The sequence below is a fragment of the Equus quagga genome, chromosome 5 (assembly GCF_021613505.1).
Source record: "Equus quagga isolate Etosha38 chromosome 5, UCLA_HA_Equagga_1.0, whole genome shotgun sequence".
In the NCBI taxonomy this organism is placed as follows: Eukaryota; Metazoa; Chordata; class Mammalia; order Perissodactyla; family Equidae; genus Equus; species Equus quagga.
Window position 1 is genome coordinate 67,115,202 of NC_060271.1, and position 15,863 is coordinate 67,131,064.

The window sequence follows — 15,863 nt, forward strand, 5'->3', positions numbered from 1 at the left end:
CTTACAGCAGTTAAACCACTCTGACCAACAAACTGCTGGAGGCAGCTGTTACTGAACCAGGTTCATTTTGCCCATCTCACAAAAAGTCAACCACCAAGATGGCAAGTTTGCAGCGGACAAAGGGTTTATTCACAAGGCAGCCAAGCAAGGAAACGGGAGAACAAATCTCAAATCTACCTCCCTGAAAAATGAAGGTTAGGGATATTCATGGGATACAGGGCAGGGTGGTCTGATGTATAGGATAGGTGGTTGGAGTTGAGGAGAAGCGGGGTAACTGATGATCTGCTCAAACGTAGTCAAGCTTCCTACCTCTTCACAGGATGCATGTTTACAAAATGGTGGCTTTAGCACGATCTGAGGGTGGAGTTTTCGGGCCCCTGACAACAGGAGGTCACTTATTGGTCACCTGCTCAGGCCCAGTTGATGAGTCAGTGGTCTTAACCGGCCTGAACTGGACAAGCGGTCCACTCTCAGGTCCTGAAAAACTTAAGTACCTGTTACCACAGTGACCCCAGCGTCACAGATGTTATCTATAGGCTGGGCTTTAGTAATACATTGTCTAAGTACTTTTGCAAACAGACAACTGAGTATAGTTAAAGCAACTTGACCCCTGGTTTCACAGCCAGCCATGAACCCCCACTCTGCTGCTCAGTCAGTCCTGATTGTGTCCAAACTTGATTGTCTCCAGCTCGGCTCATTCGTGTAACACTTACTAAACTGCAAGCACCTCCCGCTTCCACCCTCCTGAGGTTGTATGCGAGCCATCGGGTTGCTAATCTTCCGTCACACATTTACACACTCTTGGTCAACTCCCAGGATGGCAACTGTGTTTGTCGTACTGACAAGGGCTTGAGGCCAACAGAAACTACATGAATCCCTGAGTGACCTCAAGGATGTCACTTGAGCATCCTGTGTCCAATGGTACTAATTCTTGCCCCGCCCACGGCATGAGTGTCGGAGCACTTCCTGGACTACAGAGGCCTGTGAGCCTCCGCTGGAGAGGGCTCCTCAGCAATCAGAACAACTGATCACCAAGGTGGTGGCCGCTGAGCTGGGGCTCTACTCCCCGCGCTCACCATAGCGTCTGCCCTTGTCAGGTGGTGAGCTTGTCCTTGGACGTGCCCTGCTCCGTGGGGCCTGAACTGAGAGACTCTGCAGCTGCAGAGGACAGTTTCTTTCTCCTGAACCACTAGCTGTGCCTCAGCCCCTACCCCGGAGGGGTCCCCAGGGCACACAGGCAGCATCGCTGTCTGAGAGCTGCTCTGGAAATCTCAGCCTCCACATCCTTGTCTTAGATTCTTGGGGCATTTTGGTTTTTTCATTGTTTCATGTAAACGCTCCTCTGACTAATGCCAGCCATGTGTCCACAGAACCAGAGGCGTTTTCTGAGGGAGAGTATAAGGAGGGAGTGGGAAGTGGGTGGCCTAGGAGAGTCCTGGGTTTGCCCCTCCGGTGCTTGCCCTGGGTCAAGAGCAGGCAGGAAGCTCTCGAGGGCATTGCACAAGAACAGAGGAGGCCTGAGAGGCCTGGGTGGAGATGGGAGGGGGATCACTCTGGCCGCCCTGACCCTGCCTCAGCTTCCCTCCCAGATCCCAGAGATATGGGGCCAGATATGGAGGCTCAAAAGCACCCTGGTTGGAAGGAGCCAGGAGCCCAGGCCCATGGGAGTTAGGGGAGGGGGCAGAGAGCAGGACAGGGCAGGAGACAGGGAGGGGTGGGGGCAGGCAGGCAGGAGTGCTGGGAAGAGCTAGGGCTCAAAGCCCCTGGAGGGCCCTCCAGGGAAAGGCAAACACTGGGTCCTGCTGCTCCCATGGAGCCCTGGCCCCGCCCCCAGCTATAAGGGCCCCGGGCCCAGGCAGGGTGTCCAGGCTGTGGAGGCGTCATGGCCAAGTCACACCTGCTGCTGTGGCTGCTGCTGCTCCCCACACTCTGTGGCCCAGGCACTGGTGAGTGTCCCCAGCCTCTCCTCACCTCCCTCCCAGTTGGGCCAGGTGCGGATGGGACATCGCTGCCACCTCCACTTCTTACTGAGCTCTGGCTCCATGCCAGGCATTGTGCCTAGTCTGTGCATTATCCTCATTTTAAAAATGAGGAAGCTGAGGCTCAGAGAGGCTCCAGGGCTTGGCACAAGGTCACACAGCTGGTGGGCACAAGAGCAGGTGAAACTCAGAGCTATCTGACTCCTGCATGTTTAACAGCCATGTGCTCCCAGTAAAATCGGGTTTGGAGGATGGGTGAGGTCAGAGCACCAGGTGTGGCCTGGATCCCAAGGTTGCTTTGGCTCCAAACTGCAGCTGTCTGGACCACCTCATCACTGGCCTGTGCCCAGGGCCCTGAGTTCTGGTGCCAAAGCCTGGAGCAAGCATTGCAGTGCAAAGCCCTGGGGCACTGCCTACAGGAAGTCTGGGGACACGCAGGACCAGTGAGTACCACCCAAGCATGCATGGGGACCAAAGGTCTGAGACAGAGGGAACTGGGTATGCTCTGGATGGTCCTGAGAGAATTAGAACCCCCAGTAGGGGATGGGATGGGATGGGATGAAATGGAATGGGTTGAAATGGGATGGGATGGAATAGGATGGGATGGGAAGGGATGGATAGAATGGGATGGGCTAAAATGGAATGGATTGAAATGGGATGGGATGGGATTGCGGGTGGCCGGCAGTTGCCTGTGCTTTGAAATTCCCTGTCAGTCTCTGAAAGAGCCTCACCCACCTGAGCTGGGAGCCTGTCACTCATGTGCCCCACCTTGGGCCCCCTCTCCAGGATGATCTGTGCCAGGAATGTGAAGACATTGTCCGCATCCTCACCAATATGACCAAGGAGGCCATTTTCCAGGTGATAAGGCCCAGATCCTGGGTAAAGTTTATGGGCCGAGAGATGGGAGACAGAGCAGGGAGAAGAGGTTAGCCCCATAAAGAGGCCATTTCCAGGCTGAGGGTGAGGCCTGGGTCATCTGGGGACTCCAGGCACCTCCTGGACCAGAGAGGGCCTTGGCAGTGAGCTCAGCAGCACAGGTAGAGATCATCTTTCCTGAGGGAGAAGGGGCCCTACCTGTGCCCAAGTGTACTTAACTCCTTGGCAGTCTCTGAACTCCGGTCCTGGGAGAAGGGTGGCCAGTCTGCCTGCTGGTGGCCCTGCATGCAGGGACGGGGCAGACTTCAGAGAGGACAAGCTGATGGTCCCCTCTCCATCCTTGTTGGCTCCCATCTGCCTCCCAGGACACGATGCGGAAGTTCCTGGAGTGTGAGTGTGACGTCCTCCCCTTGAAGCTGCTCGTGCCCCAGTGCCGCCACATGCTGGATGTCTACTTCCCAGTGGTCATCGACTACTTCCAGAGCCAGATTGTGAGGGCCCGCGGACCTCGCCTCCAACCTGCCTCCCCGCACAGCCCCCCATGCCTACCCATGCCCAGAGTTACCCACACACACAGCACCCAGCCCGCCACACATACACACGCGCACACACACACAGAGACCCTGCCCACAACCAGCCCAGGAAACACACTGCCCCTCAGCCAGGTCCCCAGATCACAGCCCCATCTGCTCACCTGTACACAGTGGGCCTGTGCACTTACAAACAGCCACACACCCCCTCATACCCTTCACGCAAGTAAACACAGTCACACACATAGCACACACTCAGTCTCACATAAAACCCACACTGTTACACACTCACACTTACACTCATGCTTACACTTATTCATTCTCACAAACATTCGTGCTCACGCTCATTCACACACATTCCCAGACACCCGCCCCAAAGTCCCCACCTGGTCCATCTCTGCCTTTTGTCTCCCTCCACACCCATCACAGAGCTCTAAACCACAGCCCCCACCCGGCCTGCTCCCCTGACTCCAGGCCCAAAGCCAGCGGCCCTAGTCCCTGAGTCCTTGAGCAGCCTGAGCAGGAATGGGGTTCCCTCCCGCATCCTAACCACCCCCTCACCCTGCATTGTGCCCTAGAACCCGAGGGCCATCTGCAAGTACCTGGGCCTGTGCAAACTTGAGCGTCCAGAGCCAGGGCTGGAGCCAGAGCGATTGAACCCTCTGCTGGACAAGCTGGTCCTCCCCGAGCTGCCTGGAGAGATACCTGGGCCTGAGACACTGGTGAGGGAGGCCCCTCACGCTGCTGGCCCCTCACACTGGATAGGTGGGGATCCAGAGAGCTAGGGCCACAGTGGAGGCCCATGAGTACTTGGGCCTTGGGAGGGGCAAAGCAGGGAAGGGGACAAGCAACTCCAGGCAGGGCCTAAGGCAGGAGCGACAAGGGGAGGGGGAGGCAGAGCCCGGAGGATGCCTTTTCCCGTGCCCAGCCCAGCCTCCGCCCGTGATTCTCTCCCCCAGGATCTCTCTGAGCAGCGGTTTCCCATCCCCCTCCCCTTCTGCTGGCTCTGCAGGACTCTGATCAAGCGGGTCCAAGCTATGATTCCCAAGGTGAGGCGTCCAGGGGCCCCCAGAGGTCCAGCTTCCCCCACCCCTGTCAGGGGCCAGCTGGCTGCCAGAAGTAGGAGGGGAGCCATTGGTGCATTGTCCCCAGTAGGTGCCAGGCCTAGAGTACATTCAACAAATGTCAGGCCCCCGCTGTGTGCCAGGCACTGTGTCAGGCGTCAAAGTACGAAAATGGACCAGACCCAGGCTTGCCCTCCGGCGGCTCACCATCTGATGAAGAAGAATCCTAGTGGTCTCTCTAGAAAAGCTGCTTTAATTTTTCAAAAGGAGAACTTCCACAGATGGTCTCCCCATCCCCGCCTGCGCCGAATGTGGAGTCTTCTGGACCTGTACTGACCACTGCCCGAAGGCCCCGTCAGCCCAGAGCTCCCCCGCCCTGAAATGGGGCCCAGTGAGGAGAGCCCCTGACCCACCAGCCCTTTCCATCTGGTCACGGAGGGGTCCAGCAGCCGATGAGGTCTCCGCTTTCCCAAGTTTGCCTTGTGGTAGGAGAGATTTTTTCAGATAGTGATAAAGGCAGAGCAGAGAATTAAAACATATGAAGTGAGGGACAGTGACGGGAGAGGGGGTTAGGCTGGTTGGTCAAGAAGAGTGTCTGAGGAGGTGACAATTAAGCTGGGACCTAGAGGACAAGACCCTGATGGGCCACAGGCCTCGATCAAGAACGAACTTGGCAAGCCAGAGGAACAGAAAGCCTGCATGGCTGCAGCAGGTGGGCCAAGGGGAGAGTGGTCGGAGAAGGGACCAGAGGGGAAGGCATGGCCAGGCCATGTGGAAATGTCTAAGTCAAGTTAAGAAACGTTGGACTTTATTCCCAATGCTATTTACAGCTGTGGAAGGGTTTCAACTGGGGGATGCCATGGTCTGAGTTGCACTTTAGAAAGATCACTGTCCTGCTGTTTGAAGGATGGGTTGGGCAGATGGGAGGCAAGAATGAAAGCAAGGAGAGTAATTAGGAGACTATTGCAGACAATCTCAATGAGAGAAGATAGGGGTGGAGGTAAGAGGTGGACTGGGGATATGTTTGGGAGGTGGCTCAACAGGACTTGGTTATAGGTGGGACCTGGGGAGTGAGGACAGGTGAGGAATCCATGATGACTTCATGGACTTTGGCTGGAGCAACCAGCTCTCTGGTAATGTCACCAGCTGAGATGGGTAAACTTGAGAAGAAACTGGTTTGGGCAGAAAAATAACATGGCTAGAAGCCCTCTCCGAGTCCTAAGTCCCAGATGGCAGTACAACATGCAAGAGGAGATGTCGAGCCTTAGGGGAAAGGTCAGGGGCAGAGATATCAATCTAAGAGTCTCTGGCTGTGGACAAGATTTAAATCCAAGGGAGAGTGGGATCATCCATGGTCCATCCCAGGGACGTGGTATGGCCAGGCTGGAGGAGGAGTCCTGGTCAAACAGAGGGAAATGCCAGCAAAAGAGCCCAAGGAGGGCCAGCCAGTGAAGTGGGGGACAGCATGGTGTGATGTCACGGAAGCTGAGAGGAGAAAGTTCTCCCTCCCTTTTGAGGAGGGAGTGGTCACCTGGGCTGAAAGCTCCTGCTGGATCAAGACAAGGCAGGACTAGGGGATTGGGAACAGGGAGGTTGTTGGGGGCCTCGAGAGCTGTTTTGAAAGCATGATGGGGACAGAAGCCCAAATGCAGTGGGCTCCAGGGAGAATGGAGGGGAAGAAATGGAGCAGCAAGTATTGACAACTGTTTCAAGAAGTTTTTCTGGGAAGGGGAACAGAGATGGGTGAGGCTTTTTAATGACAGAAGCTATTTTAACATGTTTATATGCCAATGGGAGAAGTAATGAGGCAGAAGAGAGAGGATAATGCAGGGATGAAGCACTTGTGAAGGGGGAGCTGGGGGGACCAGTGCATGAGTGGACAGGCTGGCCTTTGACAGAGCAAAGATCACTCATCCATCATCGTTGTAGCAGGAGGGGAGGCAGAGTGTGGGTTCCAATGCCAGCAGGTGGGTGAAATGTACCCATCTGGAACACATCACACCCAGAGAGTTGCACTTCCCTGTGCCCAGCTCCCACCTCAACCTTGCTGACTCTGGGGGACAGTGGGGGCTGCAAGCAGGAGCCGGGCCAAGGTCAACCTGTTGCACATGGGTCCTTCCTACAAGTTGGTTGAGTGAATAAAGGAGGGAAGGAATGAGCTAGCATGCTTGCTGCCTCTCTCCTTGCCCTTCACCTTGGAGGTTGTGTTTGGAATCAAGGTCAGGTGGGGAAACTCCCGGCTTCCCCCAGGGACTCCTGCAACCAGGGACCGGTTGGCTCTGGGAGCCACAGACAGGAGTGAGGCCACATGTGGGGAAGCACAGCAAGCCCTGGGTCAGGAGGGAGAAGACACAGATCACGTTCCATCTCTGCCCCCGGCTGCCAGGTGGCCTTGGGATGCCCACCTCTGTGGGCTAGCTATGCCCCTTTCAGCGATTCCAGAGCCTTTGAAGTCAGAGCTGGACCCCCAGCCTGGCTCCAGCACTCGCTTGTGACTCTGGGCAAGTCCCTGGACTCTCTGATGTCCAGTGTCCTTATCTGTAAACAGCATAATCATTTACCCTCTGAGAAGGGAACAAAAGAAAGTCTACGAAATGCCCAGTGGGCACGGAGTAGATCTTGCCAGAGAAGGTCCCACCGTGCCCTCTCTCGACCCCCGCCCCAGGGTGTGCTGGCCGTGGCTGTGGCCCAGGTGTGCCACGTGGTACCCCTGGTGGTGGGTGGCATCTGCCAGTGCCTGGCCGAGCGCTACACTGTCATCCTTCTGGACGCACTGCTGGGCCGCTTTGTGCCCCAGCTGGTCTGCGGCCTCGTCCTCAGGTGCTCCAGCGAGGATGGCACTGGCCCAGGTGAGCCTGCCGCCCCAGCCCCTGCCTACTGTCCGTCTCATCCTCTGCCCCCTCCCTCGGCCCTGCACCACCCTCTCCCTCTCCTATCCCCCTGCACCACACCAGCAAGAACGGAAACTGAGTACCTCTGCAGGGCAGCCTTGACTGTTTTCTCTCTAGCCCTCACCGCTCTAGGGTCCCTCCCGGGAAAATGGCTATCACAAGACTCCAAGTGCCAGCTCTGCCTGTTTGTGACCACCCAGGCAAGAAACAGCAGCATGCAGGCCATGCCGCAGGCAATGCGCCAGGCCTGCCTCGGCTCCTGGCTGGACAGGCAAAAGGTGTGGGGAACTTGGGACCCAGGGTGGGTGGAGGGTTGAGCCGAGAACGGCTTCCCAGCCAGAGACTCACAGGGTGGGCCAGACCTCTGCCCTTGAGGAGCTCAGACAGGACATGGGCCAAACAACGGTGGGACTGTGACTCAGAGCAAAACCTGCTCGATTCAGGAGTCACCTCTGGACAAAGGATATGGGCTGGGAGAACCCACAGGCCTCCCTCATGGAAGAGGAGCAAGGCCAGTTTACCAGGAGACGAATAATGCCAAGGGCCAGGGCCAAGGGAGCGGGAGAGGGCCTGGCCTTCTCTCCAGGGTCCTGGTCCTGTCCCAGCCCCATCCCTCCTCCCATTGTGACTCACTGGGGACAAACCCACCTGCAAAAGAAGAAGGCTGGGCTCGAAGGTCCTAGAGTCGCAGTACTCAGAGCCGATGACAGTGAATTCCCTTTAACGTATGATGCCAATGCCGCGGCCGAGGCCAGCCTGCTGACTGCCTTCCCAGGAGGCAGCTTCCGCAGGGTACTCCTCTGCTCCGTAACTTTCAGGGCTCCCTGCTGCCTACCACACCAGATCTCAAAGACCAGATGAGCTTGAAGGTTTCTTCTAGGACTGAAATTTGGGAGGAGGGGAAGGTGGGGGCTAAGATTCAGCCCCTGTGCCTGGGTTTCAAGACCCTCCATCTCCAACGTTCCTGGCTTTCCCGACAGAAACCCTCCATTTCAGCCCACACAGGGTTGTTCAGTCTTACTTATAGCCTGAGCTGCTCAGAGGGGGCCGATGGCCGGACCTACAGCGGGTTGGGGGGAGCCCTGGAGTGATCCAGATAAGTGGAGAGACCAGGACGGCAAGGCAGGAGAGTCCTGCAGTGGGCCCGGTCCACCCCACATCCATTTGTCTGTCTCCTTCCTCAGTGTGAGCAATTTTTGGAGCAGCACATGCCGCAGCTGCAGACCCTGGCATCCAGGGGCTGGGCTGCCCACGCCACCTGCCAGGTATGCCCGCCCCTGCCCACTGGTCCTAGCACCTTCCTCAGTTCCCAGAGCCCCACCCTCTCTGGTGCATGATCCTCAGAGGGCCCACTCCTCTGGGTCCAGAGCAGCCCCAGGAGCACAGGCCTAGGCCTGGGAGGTGCCCCCCACTGCTTTAATATAGAAAAGGCATCTCAGAGCGGTCAAGAAAAAGCTACAAAAGAATGGAAAGGAGCAGTATGGGAAGGGAGGGGGCAGCTTTAAGGAGTGTGGTTTGATGCACATTATGGGATGGAGGTTGTTCACAGAGCAGTGTGTGCTTGGCAGTGGCTGCACAGTGGGGGTTCTGGGGCAAGCATCCCATCTTCTCCAATTCTAAACCGAGAAGGCCGGGGCTCGGAGCACCCAAGGAGTTAACCAGGTTACACCAAGAGTACCCGCCAGGTGGCAGGTGGAGAGCTGCCCTTTCCAGGAGAGGCCTCCCCATCCCTCTCAGAGCTTGGAATGGGAGCGGGGTTCAAGGCCTCAGGCCCTAATGCTGTCTCTGTGCAGGCCCTGGGGGTGTGTGCAACCACGTTCAGTCCTCTCCAGTGTGTCGGCAGCCCCCACTTCTGATGAGAACTCAAAGCTGTACCAGGTGAGTCCAGGCTCCCAACTGGGGGGAGGAGGAGGGGGGCCCATCCCGCACCCATCAGAGGAGGGCCCCTGTTCCCCAAGCAGGAGGCGGGAGCCACTGCTGCTGGTTGCTCCATCCTCCTCACAGGCTATAACTCAAGGCTCCTGAGGGCCCCTGGCGGCACCAGCACGAGAGTGACCTCTCTCAGACCCCACCCACTCCCTCTCCTCAGAATCCCTGCTGCCCTCAGTGCCAGGCCCAGCTCTCAGCTTCCTTGCCCTGTCCCAGCCCTCAGGAGAGCTTCAGCTCCTGCCTGAGGCTTCCCCTTCACAGCTCACTCTCCGGACTCCCTGATCCTCAGTATTTGATGTGTTCAGACCAAGGTCAAACTTTCCTGAAACTCAGGGGACATCAGACTTCACTGCCCAAAGTGTCATCCCCTCAGATGCCAGGAACTCCACCATCATCTGACTCCACCCTCCTGAGACACATTTCTCTCTCCCTCTCATTGTCTAAGTCAGAGGTAGCACCTTAGGATGCAGGGGTGGGTCAGATGCAGCCTCTGTGACCAGGTGCCTCGGGGCAGGGAAGTGATGCTGAGAGGGACAGACATGGCAACAGTGGGCTCGAAGTGCCCCAGAGCAAACTTGGTTGACTTTACAATTCTGCTCAGAGCAAGCCCCTAACGCAATGGTCATTATTCACTTCTTCGCTCATTTTAAAAAAATGTAGTGAGTGCCTGTGGCCAGGCCACATTCTAGGGACAAGAACTAGAGGTGTGAATAAAACAGGGAGCCCCCCGCCCTCCAGGAGCCCTCCTAGAATCACAAGTCCCTGTGGGAGGCAGTGGGGAGGAAATGTCTGCCCCGACCCAGACCCATCCCACAGGGACCTGTTTAATGGTATCCCTTCCCCACTGATGAGCAGGGCTCCCGGCACCAGGAAGACCTGAGCCTTCCATCCCTGTTGAAACAGGAAGAGCAGTGGCTTGGCACGAGGGGCCTGGGCTCTGGTCCCAACTCTGCCATCAATTGACCACGGGTCCCCAGCCAAGAGATGCCACCACCTCTCTGGCCCTCATTCTCCTCAGCAGCAAAGAGGTTACCAAGTGAAGCGGTCTCCAGGACTCGAGCTCTCCCACATGACAAAGCTCCTCCTCACGCTCCCTGCCCCCACTGAAAAGAAGCCTTCACTGCTATGCTCACCGTCCCCACCTCCTTTCCTCAAAAGGACCTTAAGCTGGTGGGCCACGAACCCACAGCTTGTGCTCTCAGGCCAGTGTCTGTCTTGTCTGTGCTATCTCTAACCACAGCCTGAAACCACAGTCACTTCCGTCCTCTCCGGGTGTAGGGCAGCGTCTTCTGGAGGAGGTCTGCCAGAGGTGGGGCTTCCAGCCTGGGCCAGCTTCACAGTGGACCGGAGCCAGCCCAGCTCCACAGCCCCTCAGGGTTGGGCCGAGGGGAATTTGGCCACCCGAGCCCAGGAGGACAGCAGGGCAGACGGTGGGCCCTGCCTCACTCCCATCTCCATGTGCACAAGATACTAGCTTTTACAATTATTTTGCTAACACTTTCACAAAATTTAAAATTCAGAAGAATAAAAAATGGGAACGTAAGTTACCATGAAAGCTAAGCGTATGAAATCCTTAAACTTTTTTAAAAAATCAGGAGATCCCTGGCGTGGTCAAGAGAGGACATGGCAGTGTTCAGGCATGGTGGGAAGGTGGTCGGGCAAATTTTCATATCTGAAATCTGCTGCTGCTGAAGAGCTGTCACTTTTAAGATGTAAAAAGGGGTTTTCCTTTTTTATGTCTTTCTAAGGTGAACTTCCAACTTTTGTTAGAAATTGCAGGGTGATTCAATTTCTGCTATGATTTATCTCCTCAAAGCTCAGTTGGGGCTGTGCATGCTCTGAATCAGTTCCTATGTAATGCAATGCCTATAATAATGCTAATAAAGTCATATTTCCTTGTACTAAAAAGAAAAAGACAATGTCCTTTAAGATGCTGCAGCAACTGCAGCCTCACTCTGAAGGGAGCCACTGGGAGCCCACCTCACTCTCCCCTTTGACGGAGAAGCAGATGCCCACATCACCTCTCCCTCTTATAAGTGCCTCCAGCCCGGCCCTCACCTGTTACCTTCCCCTCTCCCGAAGAGTCCACTCACTGTGACAAGGTGAGGTTGTCAGGGTACAAAAATCAAAACATACCAAAAAACAGATAAAGAATCCTTTAGCATTAAAGACCTAAATGTCTGGAAGAGTTCCTTTATTTATAAAAGAACTTTTGTGGTATTCCCTATTATAAAAGAAATGTGTTTCTCGTAGAAAATTCAGAAACTGCAGACCAAAAAAGAGTAGAAATCACCCACAACCCTCCCAGTCCTGGGAGAGAACTATAGAAGGATGTATACTTTGACACTGAGCTAGACGTTTTCAATCCATTTTCCCCACACCTCCACCTTCAGGCACCAGGGAAAGCTTTCTATACAACCTGCTCCTGGGGTAGGGCTGATGCACACAAATTCTTGGCCTCTGAATTTGAACTTTTAAGTAAATTTTTGTAAATCTATAGCAGACTACTGTCTTGAAAGCCATTATTTCCATTTCAAAAAGCCCCAAGTCCCTGAGAGAAGAGTGTTTTAAATTCTTTAAAAAGGCTGGTTGGGAAGATGAAGTGCCTAGGCCTGAAGGAGAGGCTTCACTCAAAAGGAGACCAGGAGTTAACCAGCTGGTGGGAGGAGAGAAGTGGCAGGAAGTGGCTAGGGCTGAGACTCAGAGGGTCCCTGAGACGCGCCCAGCATCCTGCATCCCAAGAGGAAGGTGGGGAGGGAGAAGCCCCAGAAGGGGTGAGGCCCCAAGAGCAGAAGGGACTTGATCTTCACTTTCCAGGGTGTGGTGTGAGGAGAACAAGAGTCCCTTAGAGAAGGCTGCCTCCAATGTGACACCACAGAGGGAAGAGCACAGCCTCAGAGAGGGACCTAGACAGACAGGCGGAGGCCCTCTTCAGGGAGTGCCCCCAGCATGACACAGAAGAGCGATCACAGCCCACGGCCCAAGGGGCTGTCAGAATCAGCTCTGGACAAGACGGCGAGCCCCCGAGAGCCCCTGTGACTGGAGACAAAGCACTGACAGATTTTGCGGACCTTGAGAGGAGCAAAAGTCAGACATGTGTAGCCAATGGCAGCACAAGGGGGAGATAAGGCAAGACGAGCAACGCTTCAGTGGAGACCTGGAGGACCAGGGAGACCAGTCATGACATCCTCCTCATGACAGGGCAATTGGTAAATCATTCCCAGGGAAAAGGCAAGGAGGATTCTGTGATTATTTATCCAAGAGGGGCTGCGTATTAAACAACAAGGAATCGAGTTATTTTCAAATGGAATTACTAAGTTTTGGGGGCTAATGAGCCAAATGAGTTCAGTTATAGAGAAATAAAGACAGTTACGTTTTGTCCCCCTGATTAATGACTGAGATTTAAAATCCAAAACACAATCACTATAACATTATTTATCATTCCAAGCCTTTCTCTGCACATATACAAAGAGATGTAACAGATTTACAAAAATGGGAACATTCTATACATGCTTCTTTGAAAACTGCTCTGTTCATTTAAAAATAACCTTTCCAGGTCAACAAATGTAGATACTTATATTACTGCTACTTGCTGCTGGCTTTCTTGATATAAGCGCTTTCCTTTTTAAAACAATTATTATCAACAATGTTGTGAAAAATAAGAATCCTGGCACTTTATCTTTGTTTACTATTCTATTTATTAGAATCAATTCCAAGACACAAAATTTTGGGGGATGAAAACTATGCACACCTTTACCTTTAATCCATGATGTATTACCAAACTGCCCCTCTCTACCAGCCACACCAGTTTCCATCGCAATAGTAAACAAGTGTCTCTTTTCCACTCTCATCAACCCTGGGTATAGCAATCTTTCAAATCTTTGCTAATCTAAAATATAAAAATGACCTCTCTGGTTATTCTAATTTGCATTTCTTTGGTTACTAAGTAAAAGTAAACATTTTTTTTTACATGTTTATTGGCCATTTGTATGTGATCTTTCATGAAATTTCTATTTGGGTTTTTTGTCTGATTTTCCATTGGAGTGTTCTTTTTATTATCTTTCCAGTAAATGAGTATATCAGGTATACTCATTTATTTACTGTCCTATATGTTGCAAATTTTCTATCTATCATATGTCTTTTAGATTTAGGATATGTTTTCTATGTATCTATCTTCTCCTTTGTGATTTCTGGTTAAGAAAGCACGAATTTCACTTCTTTCTCATCTGTGGTTAGAGTGGCCAGAACATGAGGTTTCCAAAAGTGGAAGCATATGGTGGGATCAGGACCGTAAAGACATGCGGGCCAGGCCCCTGGCTCAGACAGCAGTGGTGGAAGCAAGCCATGTGTCAATCACAAGGACGTTAAGCTACTGCACACAGGACATGACAGCTCTAAGCTGTGGTCCCCAACCTTTCAGGCAACATTATCTATTGTCAACCTCTTGGGAGACCGCAAAGAGACAAAATCATCTGTGCAAAAGAAGGATACAGAGAACAGAGACTTAGTACCATGCCATTTGCTCAACAATCACTAGTGACTGACTCCTAAGTGCAAAGCATTTCCCTAGAGCTGGGCACAAAAGAAAACAGTTCCTGTCTGCCCTTTGGGAACTCAGAGTCTAGCTGGGAAGACAGACATTAATCACAGAATCACAGAAAAAAATGGAATACTTCAGGTGCGATAAGTGCTATCAATTAGAGACACACATGATACTAAGTGGATACGAGGCGTCAGAGAGGTGAAGAGGATCAAGGAGCATCCCTAGCAGAGGAAGCAGATGGCACAAAGGGCTGTGGCTCATCTGAGCAACAGAACGAAGGTCAGTGAGCCTGGGATGGAGGACCGCGAGAAACCTCCCCAGAGGAGAGGCCAGAGAGGCTAGGAATTTCAGTCTTTATCCTCAGAGCCAAGGAAGTGTCTTAAGTGAGAGATCAGGGTGTGAGGGAGAGATGAGTTGGTTAGATTTGTTTTTTAAAAGATTACTCTGGTTAAAGTGTGAATGAATTGGTGGAGGGGGACAAGGGAGTGTGGGGAGACCCATTAGGAGCTCACTGTAAACAGAAACCGGCAATAGCTAAGAATGAGAGTGGCAGAGGGCCTGTGCAGAAGTCAGATGGATCTTGGAGAGTGACTTGGGACAATCATAAATTAATCATTAATTATATAATGATCATATTATGTAATTATATAATTAATACTAAATTATATAATTTATGTAACATAATTATATAATTTATATAATTAATAATAAACTATGTAATTTATATAAAAATTACATGATAATTATATATAAATCAATAAGTCAGAGGGTGACTCCAAAAGAAGCTGTTGTCCCAGATGTAGCATGTTTACTGATACAGCACAGCCCCTGGCACTTGTATACTTTATTCTCCACACCGCTTTCTAAAGATCACCAGAAGCTGTCTGCTTTCACCTGGCAGGGCCAACAGTAACCTTCACAGTGTCGCCTCAGGACAATGCCAATTCTCCCGCTCTCCACCAGAACATAGTTCACAGACACCTTGATCGCCTTGACATCCCACAAAACATGACACTGGTCTACTACATTGATGACATTGTCATGACTGGATCTGATGAGCAGGAGTACCAAGTACTTTAAATGTTTCAGTAACACATAAGAAAACAAGAGGGTGGGATGTAACCCCACAATTCAGGGGCCTGCCACCTCAGTGACGTTTCTGAGGGTCAGTGGTCTAGAGTATGTCAAAATATCCCCTCCAAGGTGACAAACAAGTTGCTCTACCTCCTATCACCTACTGCACACACACCCACAAAGGCGGCACAATGGTAGGCTGTTTGGGCTTTTGGAGACAACATACACCCCACTTGAGTGTGCTTTGACACATCTAGAGAGTCACTTAGAACTGTACGGCCACTAGTTTCAAGGAGACTAGAAAAAGAAGTTTCTGCAGCAAGTTTAGGCTGCAGAACAGGCTGCTCTACTACTTGGGCCTTATGATCCAGGAGATCCAATGATATGTCCAAGTGCCCATGGCAAATAGGAACGCTGTATGGGGCCGCCGGCAAGACCCGTAGGACAATCACAGTGCAGAACTCCGGGATTTTGGAGCAAGTTTACGTCCTCTTCTTCTGCAGATACCTATTCTCCTTTTGAGAATCAGTTTCTTCTGACTAGTGACTGGGCCATGGTAGAGACTGAGCACCTAACCATGGCACATCAGGTGCCCATGCAGCCTGAGTTCCCCTCATGAACTGGCTGTGGTCTGATGCCTAGCCATGCTGCACATGCGCAGCTACAGCCTATCATTAAATGGAACTAGCATGAGAGACCAAGCTCAGGCAGGTCCAAAAGGCACAAGTTACATGAGCAGGTGGCTCAGATTCCTTTGGTACCAACTCCTGCTGCATTGCCTCCTGGGGTATTCCTTAAGACCAGCTGACCAAGGAAGACAAAATTCAAGACTGGTTTATTGATGGATTTGCACAATATGCTGGTACAACCCACAAGTGGACAGATTCACCCCCACTCAGGGTGACACTGAAGGACAACAGTGAAGGAAAATCCTCTAGCGGGCATACTTCAGGCAGTATATTTGGCTGTTCACTGTA

The 15,863-nt window shown here is 52.6% G+C and overlaps 1 protein-coding gene across 5 annotated transcripts; it reads left to right on the forward strand.

The window, feature by feature from the left end:
- Nucleotides 1-1,786: 1,786 nt before the first annotated feature.
- Nucleotides 1,787-11,773, forward strand: SFTPB (surfactant protein B). 5 transcript variants are annotated; one of them, XM_046660395.1, is made up of 11 exons: nucleotides 1,787-1,946; nucleotides 2,295-2,422; nucleotides 2,766-2,837; nucleotides 3,221-3,346; nucleotides 3,964-4,107; nucleotides 4,345-4,434; nucleotides 7,115-7,298; nucleotides 7,458-7,618; nucleotides 8,525-8,605; nucleotides 9,134-9,218; nucleotides 10,125-11,773. In XM_046660395.1, exons 1-10 carry the CDS (start codon nucleotides 1,883-1,885, stop codon nucleotides 9,194-9,196), a joined length of 1,113 nt encoding a protein of 370 aa, XP_046516351.1. In that variant the 5' UTR covers nucleotides 1,787-1,882; the 3' UTR covers nucleotides 9,197-9,218; nucleotides 10,125-11,773. The 5 variants fall into 5 exon arrangements, with proteins under 5 accessions (XP_046516351.1, XP_046516353.1, XP_046516354.1 ...); XM_046660397.1 differs by having other exon boundaries at nucleotides 10,173-11,773; XM_046660398.1 differs by having other exon boundaries at nucleotides 10,548-11,773.
- The last annotated feature ends 4,090 nt before the right edge of the window (nucleotides 11,774-15,863 follow it).

Excerpts from the sequence above, each read along its gene's own strand:
- SFTPB (XM_046660395.1), top strand. The coding sequence starts at position 1,883 with ATGGCCAAGTCACACCTGCTGCTGTGGCTGCTGCTGCTCCCCACACTC. Across the intron at positions 2,423-2,765 it reads TCTGGGGACACGCAGGACCA|GATGATCTGTGCCAGGAATG; the intron begins GTGAGTACCACC and ends CCCCCTCTCCAG. Across the intron at positions 7,619-8,524 it reads CCTGGCTGGACAGGCAAAAG|TGTGAGCAATTTTTGGAGCA; the intron begins GTGTGGGGAACT and ends CTCCTTCCTCAG.